We start from the raw sequence: 11307 nt of genomic DNA on the forward strand, positions 1-11307 counted from the left end.
CTTAGCAATGAAAAGGAGTGAACAATTGATGCATGAAACAACAGATGAATCTCAAAATAATCATGTTGAATGAAAGCAAAGACAAAAGAGTACATACTGTATAACTGCATTTATATAAAAATCTAGAAAATGCAAACCAATCTATAGTGACAGAAAGCAGATCAGCGGCTACCTGGGGATGGAGGGGATGTGGAGGACAGGAGGGAGAGATAACACAGGGCATTGAATATGTTCAGTCTCTTGATTTTGGGGACAATTTCACGAGGGTACACACATAGCAAAACATCAAATTGTACACTTTAAATATGTGAAGTTGATTGTACGTCAGTTATACCTCAATGAAGCTGTTAAAAATAACATTTGGAAATGAGACACTGATATATAATATTTGTTAATTTCCTCCTTTATTTGCTTTTTCTTTCATTTAACAGAATTTATTGAGTGTCTCAACTGTGGCAGAAGGTAAAAGAGGAATGAGATGGTCTGCCTCTAAGCCCAGTAGGGGAGGCAGGCAGTGACAGTTCTGCATGGTGCTCTTGCTGGATATATCTATAGGAAGCTAAGAAAATGTCAAGATCAGTGTGTGCGTAGGGGCCATTTCCGAGGGCCTTAACTCTGAGCTGTGTTCTGAAGGGTAAGGAGGCGGTTAGGGTCAGTGAGGAGAGGGTGTATGTGTGGTGGCCCCAGCAACTTTGTCTTAAGCAAGGCATGGAGTGAGAGGACCAGGGCTTGCCACAAGAAAGCAAAGTGTGGAGGAGGGGAGGGTTCTGAAACAAGGCAGGATGGGTAAGTAGGGACTGATGACTAAGAGCTTCGGAAGCTGTGATCAGGAATTTGGCTCTGATATTGAAGGCATGGGGAGCCAGAGAGGCTTTCAAGCAAGGAAGAATGAGATCAGAGAGCACGGTCATTCAGGTCAAGTTGATAAAGAAAAAATTATATCTTTCCCTTAGATTGTCTATCATTATGGTTAAGCAAGCATATTTAATTGCTCTCCAAGTCCTGCTAATGGCTCTTCCTGAGTCACGTTCAGATGTGTCCAATTCTTTCCATGCCCTTATCAGTGCTTGCATGGGTTACCACCACATTCTTCAACTGATGTCTCCTTCAATCCAACCTCTCTCTTTGATACCAGCAGCTTAAAATGGTTTTCTAAAACTCAAATCTTCAGCCTCCAGTCTTGCGTCTTACCAGCACTAATTCCATAGTTCCAGTAATGATAATCACAGCGTTTACGATATGCCAGGAACTGTGCTAAGCACTTTACTTTTATCCCATTAAGTCCTCCCAATACATTATTATTATCATCATTATTATTTTACAGAGGAAAACACTGATACTTAGTGTAGGGGAGGAAAAACTTTCCTTTACCCTCTCATGTTCAGTGTCTGGGACCTGCAAGTTAAACTGACAAAAGACAGATAGATTAACAGGAGAAAAAAACAGAGTTTACACATGCAACGCATAGGCACATGAGAATTCAGTGATGAATAACTCATAGGGGGTGGTTAAAATTTTGTGTTTATATACCTAACTTAGTAGGTGTTGATGAAAAATTAATTAATAGTCAATCGAGAGAAGAAATAGAGGTTTTTTTCCGAGCCAACCTGAGGATTATAACCCTGGAGACAGTCTTTCAGAAAACTCTGAGGACTGTTCCCCTACTTAGAAGTCGAAAGCACATTTATATACATTTTTGAGACAAAGGATCATTCATCAAAATGACACACTGACATTTTACATAACGTTAACCAGAGGTACAAAGTCCAGACCTACATGTAGGAAGGGAGCAGCAGGTCACCATGACCCCTTACAGGATTAAGAAAAGAATGTTATCTTCTAAGGAGTTACATTGCTGGCGTCAGAAGAAGGGGAAAAAATGATCTTTATTGTTGAGCAGACATTCCTGCCTTTGAGGAGGTCTGGTCAATGTATAATGTAGATGCACATTGCACGTTAGGAAGAGCCCCATCAGGAAGGGCATCTGCTATGCTTAAATTTTCTTGTCCTGCCTTAAAAAACATATAGTTTATTTCATCACAGGTGATGGGGAAGGAGAGAAAGGGCACTTATGGGCATGACTTTTTGGGAAGATAAATGGTTTTTTTGGAGAATAGATAGGAGATATGATAGTCTTGGGACAATGTCTGTTTGGGTGTGGTGCCCACTTCTCAAGTCCAAGAAGATTAAAGTTGTTCTCGAGGAGGGGTTTTACGACAGTTGAGTTCTTTTGGGAGAGTCAGCTTTAGGCAGATAAGAGATTCCAGAGATTTGAGATCTCTTTCACTCAAAATAATTCCTGTTCCACAATGGCATATCCTAATCCCCTTCATTAGGAAGGTTTAATAATGTGCCCAAGGACATACAGCTAATAAGTATAATTAAATAAGTTGTTCAAAAAACCCTTAAAAACAAATTTGAGTATGGGGATAAACTTTTTTTACTTGCACTTGCAAGAGTGTCCAATTATTAGAGAATTGGCTTGTGTACAAAAATGTAGGCAGCCATTTAAAGGCAAAAATCACAAGGTCAGATGATAGCTCAATTGTTATCAGACAGTTGATGGGTCTGCTTTGTTGCATTTGGGTCAATTTTGATAAAAGCGAGACAGTTCTTTCAATTAAAAAGAACAAAAGGGCGGGACTTCCCTGGCAGTCCAGTGGTTAGGACCAGGCAGCTCCCAATGCAGGGGGCGCCAGTTGGGGAACTAAGATCATCTCGCATGAAAAGTGGCGTGACAAAAAAAAAATCAACACCAAACAATAGAAAAGAAAATCCACGTTTGTTTCTCAGGGTTTACAGTCTATTTCTCTTGGCTTATCTGGTTTATCTTATCTTGTAGGAATGTAAGGCCTTTTTTTGGACTATGGAATGAAAGTTTCAGAAAAAACCATTTCAGCTGCACTATAGAGAGTGGGATAGAGGAAGGCAGGATTGCAGAGATACCAGTAGCAGGAGTTCAAGCAAGCAATCATAAGGCAGAGGCAGGAGGGATGGAGAGAAACAGATCGATTTTAAAACTATCACTGGGATAGAATACAGAAGCTGGTTAAAAACAACAATCCTTGATTTCCCTGGTGGCGCAGTGGTTAAGAATCCGCCTGCCAATGCAGGGGACACGGGTTCGAGCCCCGGTCTGGGAAGATCCCACATGCCACAGAGCAACTAAGCGTGTGCGCCACGACTACTGAGCCTGCGAGCCACAACTACTGAAGCACCCCGTGCCTAGAGCCCCTGCTCTGCAACAAGAGAAGCCACCGCAATGAGAAGCCCGCGCACCGCAACAAAGAGTAGCCCCTGCTCTCCGCAACGAGAGGAAGCCCATGCGCAGCAACAAGACCCAAAGCAGTCAAAAACAAATAATGTGGTTTGATTGCTCATCCATTAAAAAAAAAATCCTTAGACAAATTGATTTTTCAACCGGGGGTGGGTGGCATGCGGGATCTTAGTTCTCTGACCGAGGATGCAACCGCGCCCCCTGCAGTCCAAGCGTGCAGTCTTAACCACTGGACTGCCAGAGAAGTCCCTAGACAAACTGATCTTGAACATCTACTAAGAATTATTACTAGCAAGAGAATCAGTGAGTGTTATTGAAATGAGAAGTTACAGTTGAAAAACAAAAAAGATTGTACGTGTATGAAAATTATTATAAAAGGGAGGACATATTATGATTTAATCCCAGTTGAATATAAGCGTCATTAAGGGTTTGTGCTGTGTCTATTTTGCTCACCGCTCTATGCCCAGTGCCTAGAAGTGTGATTGACACGAAGCAGATGATCCACGGCTTCAGAGTGGATTTTTTAGAAATTAGTATTTGACATTCCCTTATTTCCCAAATGAGGTCAGGGCGCCGGCTGATTTCGCACTTCCTGTCCCTTTAAGAAGCCCAGGTAAGGGAGAGAAAGTGCTGCCGGGAAGGAGGGCGGAGCAGGAGGGCGGGGCGGGGAAGGGGGTGCTGCGTGTTGGCGGCCGGCTCCGGGGGGAAAGTGGGACCCAGCGTGCAGTTGTAAAGAAGGCGCGAAAAGAGGCGCAAAGGCGCGTGACAGACCTGCCCTGTGCTTAGCTTCCCAGGACGGTGTTAGCACAGCCAGGTAAGGAGAAAAGGAGGACTGTGCCTGCCCCTTTAAGACTGACTCCCGTCCTCCATCGAGGGAAGTTACGTGCTAACACTTTGGAACTTGCCCCTTTAAACCTGTCTTCTTAACCGTACCAGGTACCAAGTGTACACCGCATAATCACATATTCATAACGGATGCTTCATTGGTGCTGGTGTGGGCGGGGCGTCATCGGTCTGCATGACAGGGTGTCCAAAATCAATCATCTTGTATTTGCTCTGCTTTCTTTTCAAACCTTAGGCTCGTTAGATTCAAGGGCTGACCCAATCCTTCCCTACGCAATTAGTCCAATGAGGTCAGGCGGTTAGAGACCCTGAGATTACAAGGGATAAACGTGGGCTGGCACACCCACTTAAGGTCTGTCCTTGGTTCACAGACAAACATTTTGCCTCTCCTCGTGTCTTGGTATTTTAACTAATTGCCCACGTTTAAAAGTGGGAGTTTATGGATAAATAGCTGGATTGTTTTGAGAAATTGAAAGATCTGGCCACGTGTCCCCTGGCTGGCTCCTTTGGACTGTTTTGAAATAGTTTCCAGTTTGCCACAGCCCTTCTGTGATCTAACAACCAGCCTGCATCACTCATTTGTCACCAGTCTGGCCCTGGGTAGGCATGAGTTTGGGGCCCCTACTCTAAGTACTTGGGTGGACGTAAGACTATTTATATATTTATGCAGAACAGATCAGAGATCCCAAACAACTGGGTGTATAAGTTGTGCTTAAAGTGCTCTTCCTCATTCTTGTTTTTATCAAGGTGTCTTTCTATTAAGTCCAGGTTTGGTAAAGATGACTCATCAGAGGTATTTACGGAAAGAGATTTGGGAGTTGATATTCTTTTATTACAATTAAATCCATAGTTTTTTGTTTGTTTTGTTTTTGTTTGTTTTTAGGAAAACACCTGAATCTTGATTACATTGATGTTTTATGCTAGGACTATCTTTATTGAACAGTCAGTATAATTTGTATATCTCTAACCACAGTTACAATGCACAATCTCGGCTACACTTCATAAAGGCAAGAACTGTGTTTGCCCTGATAATTGCTCTATTCCATTACTAGAATCTAAGCTTCCTGAAGATGGGGACTTTGTTTATTTTGTCCACAGTTGCCAAGCACAGTGCCTGCTTAAAGGGAAGTGATTTATTAAATGAATGAAAGAACTTTAAAGGTATACCTTATTTTATGTAAAAGGCGTGCTCCTGAGGATTCTCTCAAAATCAGATGCTTGTATATTTGTTGTTGTAAGTTACTAAAAAGGATTCTGTTGTGGAAAGGCATCTTTTAGAAGATTGGATTTTCCTAAATTAATGCACCGACGCTTTCACCTAGAATGAACTTGCACTTGTGCATCATCTGCTACAGAGCTAACACTTTCTTATTATGCAACAGGATTTGGAAGTGTTGGTGAGCCTTGGAGTTTTCAGTATTATTTATGTTTTTAGAGGTCCAGAGATTCCAGCTGAGATCAGTTTGGCAGCCAGACCCTTATTCTTTCCCCAGGAGGAGCAGCTGTTATCAAGAGCAGCACCAACAAACCTGTGCTTTGGGACAGGACCGATGGCCTTGAGCCCAGGTTGGAGAGCGTTTACATCATTTGCCATGAACCGCTGTGGTGTCCTACGGAAGGCTGTGAGAAGCAGCGGTTTTCCCTTGTTTCTCTGGGGCCACTGCCCCTGGAGGGGAACCGGAAGCTTCTTGGACCCTGAGATGAAAGCTTTCCTGGAGGAGAACACTGAAGTCACCAGCCGTGGTAGCCTCACCCCTGAAATCCAGTTGCGGCTTTTGACCCCCAGATGCAAGTTCTGGTGGGAAAGAGCTGACCTGTGGCCCCACAGTGATCCTTACTGGGCAGTCTACTGGCCAGGAGGCCAAGCCCTGTCTAGGTACGGCCGTAAGTGAAGCGGGAACCTTTAGGGCTCCGCGTATCCTTACTCTTTTCAGCCCCTTCTAACGCCTTGTTCTCCCTGCTCCTCACAGAAAACCAGAGTAAAACCCCAAATTCTTTTCTTAATTTAGAGCAGTTTAGGAATAGTTTTGGGTTGCTTTGTTGCATAGCTTTACCTTCTGCTCCAAGCTTATCAAGGTGTTTCCTGATATATAGCTCTCTCCCCAAGAGAAATCCTAGGTCAGCTGTCAAGACCCTAGGTGGCTGGTCATGATCCAGAAATCTCACACTGTTCTCAGGTTCATGGTTCATGATGCATGGCCTGTGCAGAGTTCCTCAGTGGAGCTTAAAGCCCCAGTCTTTCAGGTCGCCTGGTTCAATCCTGTAAATATTGCTCCTTAAACCTTACACTTCCTCCATCATTGCCTCTTCCCAGGCTCCCAAAGAACGAGGGATGTGAGTGATTGGGACATCACTCAGGTGAACTCTGGAGTTGCACCTGCATTAAAATGATTTTTTAAAAAATATTTATTTATTTATTTATTTATTTATTTGGCTGCGCTGGGTCTTAGTTGTGGCATGCGGGCTCTTAGTTGCGGCACTGCCTCTGCTTTTTTTTTTTTTTTTTTTGCGTAGCCGGCAGGATCTGCATTTTTAAGGTTCCCCCTTTCTAACTCCCCATACTGGAAAGGTCTTCTTTAGGACATTTTCTCACACATTCACACAGTGCTTTTTATTAAAACAGCCACTGAAACAAAGGCAAGAACTTAACAGCATTTTAATCTAGTCTTTGCTCTTAGACTGGTAAATGATTTAATCTTTTTATGCCTTGAGGTTACAAAACTGAAAGGAAAACGATAAGGACTTCTCTTTCACAGGAATGGTATGGTCTAGCAGAATTCAGGTTGTATATAGTTTTAAATGCAAAATAAATAAATGCAAACATAGAGCTTTTGGAGAATCCCAAGTTCTGGAAAACTTTCCAGTATCTAACAAGTCCAATATTCTGGCTGTTGTGTTGCCAAATTTTCAAGCTTTATTTACTTATATCATTAAAAAAATACATTTTAAGTGTTATCTATGCAAGTTGTTTATCAACTCCAAATGTAAGTGCCATCAAATTCCTTGAGACTGTCTGAATCAGAGGTCACAAATAAGTGATCCACAGATGTGTTTTCTTTGGCCTTTACTTGTAAACTTAAAAAAAAAAATCAGTTGCTAACATTTCAGACTTGAGGGATTGCGTGTACAAATTTATTTCGATTTGAAAAAAAAGAATCTCTGGGGAATTCCCAGGTGGTCCAGTGGTTAGGACTTGGCGCTTTTACTGCCTGGCCTGAGTTCAATCCCTGGTCGGGGAACTAAGACAGCACAAGCCACGAGGCAAGGCCAAAAAAAAAAAAAATATCTGATAACACTGGATTTAAATCTCTGATAACACCCCATTTCTGTGGGGCAACAATTAGCTCAAGATGGGTAACAGCTGCCCCTTTAGACAGGGTACTACATCCCTGCCTTGCCATAGTTCCTTAGTCTTTTTTTGGCTTGCTGGATCTTAGTTCCCTGATGGGCCCTCAGCAGTGAAAGCATGGAATGCTATCCACTGGACCGCGAGGGAATTCCCTCTGCTCTTCTTTATTATTACAATACTAAGGTCAAGTGTCAGCTGACATTTATTATTTCAGTGTTTTCCCATTCATCTTCACTTGCTTGGTAACTACTTAGCCCAGGTCCAAATTCTTTGGTTGAGCTGGACTTTGATTGTACCTTATCAGAGAGGTCATTGTAAAACAGTTCAAGCAGTACGTAAAACCACTCTCTGTTGAACAATGTAAAGGAGACTGTGAATTTTGCATCTAGCTTACTGAGTCCTGATTTTAGCAGTATTTTGTCAGTCTGTGTTTTTGGTGCTTAGTAGTTTCTGGATCATAGTAAGTGCTCAATACTTCTAAAAAGTTGACTTGAAGAGCATGATTAGTCAGTTGTATGGAACTGCTCTTCACACCTGCCAAAGAGAAAGACCAAAATGACTAGGTCCTCTCTCTGCCACCTCTGCCCAGCTCTTAAGATTGACATTTTATGTCATTCTAGTCAGGCCAAACTTGCCCATGTTGGACCAAATTCTTCTGCTAAGTTTCACTATTTCTTTGTCCAGTCAATCCAAAGAAAAATTTTTGTACACCTCTTATTGACCTTCTTCTATCTTAGATAATGTTTTCCCTTTTCTTTCTAATTTAGGTATATTTTGGATAATCCTGATGTTGTCAGAGGAAAATCTGTGTTAGATATTGGGAGTGGATGTGGAGCTACAGCTATCGCTGCTAAGATGAGTGGAGCTTTAAGGATATTGGCCAATGACATAGACCCTAGTAAGAATTGCACATTTTAAAATATTTGAAGCTCATCTTTTTTTCTTCCAGGATAAATATCTACAGATGCCTCAACCCATCTTAGACTAGCCCATTTCCATGTAAATCTTATAATCTGATATTGTGAACTTACTCAGTGGGACATTATCTGTGGGAATCCTATGAGGCCTGAGTTGATGGTGCATTTTTCACAGGAGGACTTCCATTTGTGTCTGGCAGATATACCAAAGTGATACCAACCTGGGAGCACTTACTGTTGGTCATTGCTGGGCTAGGCATTTCCTGAAATATGTAGGTAGTGTTTAGTTGACCAAAACCCAAGTGAAGATAGGCCAGTGTCTTTGAGGGAGATTTTATTCCATTCGAACCCAAGTTGAGACAGGTAAGTTTTAATTTTATCTGATTTTCTTTTAGTCTTCCCTTTCACTGAGGATCTAGCCCTTGAGGAGCCTTATTGTATATGGGGTCTCAGTTCCAACTTGTCATCCTGCTCAAGCATAAGGCTTGTAGATCAGCAAATGTTCCTTAAAACCTCAACATTTCCAGGTGTTTGGTATTGTTTTATTTTCAGGATATTCATATATTTGAGAATTGCAGGAAATAGCTTATATTGGCATATGCTTTAGGCTTCTTTACCTAAAAAAAAACCAACTTTCAACAGAATGGGAAAAAAACATATTGTTGGAGATTTTCTAGATTATTTAAATTAATTAATAGGGAATTAAAACAACCTAGCAAATATCAATTCACTATGTGCTTTTTTAAAGTTGCAGGAATGGCTATTACACTAAACTGTGAGTTGAACCAACTGAATCCTTTTCCCATTTTAACCAAAAACATGCTGGATTTGGAACAAGATAAGTGGGATCTTGTTGTGCTTGGAGATATGTTTTATGATGAAGACCTTGCAGACAGTCTACATCAATGGCTGAAAAATTGCTTTTGGGTCTACAGAACTCGAGTACTGATTGGTGACCCTGGGCGACCCCAGTTCAGTGGACATAGCATTCAGCATCAACTGCACAAAGTAGCAGAATATTCACTTCCAGAGCCTACTAGGCAGGAGAACAATGGACTGACAACAAGCACGGTGTGGGAATTTCAGCCTTGAGCTGTTGAAGTACCTCCAATATGGATATAGCTATGTTTGGGTTTAACCCTAAAAGACTGTCCAGTTCAAAGAAGGAAATTTGTGTTAAATGGTAAATCTTGTTTCCAAAATATGAAGGTCGAAGTTTTGTCACCCTTTGTCATGTAATTTGTTCTCCAGTAAGCCAAATATAGAAATCTCTATCTGTAATTTTTTTTTCTAGCTTTACTGTTACAGGAATATAATTATAGAAGGGAATATCCACATGTAATTTAAGTAGCTGAGAGGAATTAGATATTTTAGCAGAGTCTCTTTCTACAGTTGAGGACAACTGTGATGTATCTTTGAATTAAACAAAATAAAAAATACAGAATACTATATTTTAAAAAATTATGTTAAGATCAGAGATGCAGTTGGTATGGTACAGAATACAGTAAGTCCCTACATACGAAGTTGTGAGCTTTCAAAGATATTAAAGTGCCCCTGTATGCCAGCTGTTGTACTGTACTACCGTACTTTTCAAGGTACTCTACTGTAAGATGAAAAATGTTTTATTTTTTGTTTTTTATGATTGTGTGAAAAGTATTATAAACCTATTACAGTAGAGTACTGTATAGTTGATTGTGTTAGTTGGGTACCTAGGCTAACTTTGTTGGACCTACGAACCCACTCTCGTAATGGAGCTCGTTCATATGTAGGGGACTTACTTTACATGGGCTTCGGAGTGAGGCCACTCTGTCACTTTCTAGTTGGGATTTTGGGCTAGTTAAGCTCTCTGAGCTTTCATTTCTTCACCTATAAAATAGTAATAAAATTTAATAAACTGCACCTCAAAGGGTTATTATAATAAATGAAAGTATAAAGTGTGTAATGGGCTTCCCTGGTGGCGCAGTGGTTGAGAGTCTGCCTGCCGATGCAGGGGACACGGGTTCGTGCCCTGGTCCGGGAGGATCCCACATGCCGTGGAGCGGCTGGGCCCATGCGCCATGGCCGCTGAGCCTGTGCGTCTGGAGCCTGTGCTCCGCAACGGGAGAGGCCACAGCATGAGAGGCCTGCGTACCGCAAAAAAAAAAAAAAAAAAAAAAAAAGTGTGTAATATAGGATAAGTACATAATAGGGCATCAATTAAGAAACACAGATAAAGATTTTAGAATTTCCTACATACTCAGTACTGTGTTACCTTATGATGCCTCTTTATGGTTTACTAAGGTCAGCTAGAAATTGGTTATGCCACCACTACATGCCCCAGCTTGTCAGGATCTTATATATCAATAAGAACATTAGGACATAAATGAAAAACAATGTGAAGAATGTGTATAGTATACACTATTTATGTAAAAAAGATGTATGTACGAGCTCCTACATATGAATGTATGTGTAAAGAATGCATATTTACTTGAAGTAGATATAGAATATCCCTGGAAAGAAACTGGTAACAGTGGTTGTCTTCTGAGAGGGTACCAGGTGGCTGGTGGATGAGGGTGGTAGGGAGACCTAGTTCTTACTTTTGGGTCTTGTAATTTCGTACCGATTACATGTATTATATTTCCTATTCTCCAAATTAAAACAAAACGTGACCACGATATATGTTACAGGTATAAAACGCAGCCTTGCGCGTGTACCGTTGACGCTTGTACAACATGGGCGTTAGGGGTGCTGACTACCCCACCCACCCCCTGGAGTTGAAAATCTATGTATAACTTTACAGTCTGCATCCGGGGATGGATCGCGTAGTACTGTAGTATTTATTGAAACAAACCAAACAAAAACACATATAAGTGCAGTTCAAACCCGTTTTGTTCAAGGGTCAGCTGTACTCTCCTGTTCTCATATACCGCTTAGGAATTGTT

General features: G+C 41.4%; 1 protein-coding gene across 1 annotated transcript; it reads left to right on the forward strand.

Moving 5' to 3' along the window:
• Nucleotides 1–3959: 3959 nt before the first annotated feature.
• Nucleotides 3960–10423, forward strand: ETFBKMT (electron transfer flavoprotein subunit beta lysine methyltransferase). The gene is made up of 4 exons (XM_060112770.1): nucleotides 3960–4091; nucleotides 5614–5996; nucleotides 8237–8367; nucleotides 9135–10423. Exons 2-4 carry the CDS (start codon nucleotides 5671–5673, stop codon nucleotides 9476–9478), a joined length of 801 nt encoding a protein of 266 aa, XP_059968753.1. The 5' UTR covers nucleotides 3960–4091; nucleotides 5614–5670; the 3' UTR covers nucleotides 9479–10423.
• Nucleotides 10424–11307: the final 884 nt, after the last annotated feature.

The sequence above is a fragment of the Mesoplodon densirostris genome, chromosome 11 (genome assembly GCF_025265405.1).
Source record: "Mesoplodon densirostris isolate mMesDen1 chromosome 11, mMesDen1 primary haplotype, whole genome shotgun sequence".
Classification (NCBI taxonomy): Eukaryota; Metazoa; Chordata; class Mammalia; order Artiodactyla; family Ziphiidae; genus Mesoplodon; species Mesoplodon densirostris.

What these genes read in the sequence shown, in the direction of transcription:
- ETFBKMT (XM_060112770.1), top strand. Translation starts at nt 5,671, where the DNA reads ATGGCCTTGAGCCCAGGTTGGAGAGCGTTTACATCATTTGCCATGAAC. An exon ending in GGAGGCCAAGCCCTGTCTAG is followed by an intron (nt 5,997 to 8,236) that starts GTACGGCCGTAA and finishes TTTCTAATTTAG; the next exon opens with GTATATTTTGGATAATCCTG. An exon ending in GGCCAATGACATAGACCCTA is followed by an intron (nt 8,368 to 9,134) that starts GTAAGAATTGCA and finishes GCTTTTTTAAAG; the next exon opens with TTGCAGGAATGGCTATTACA.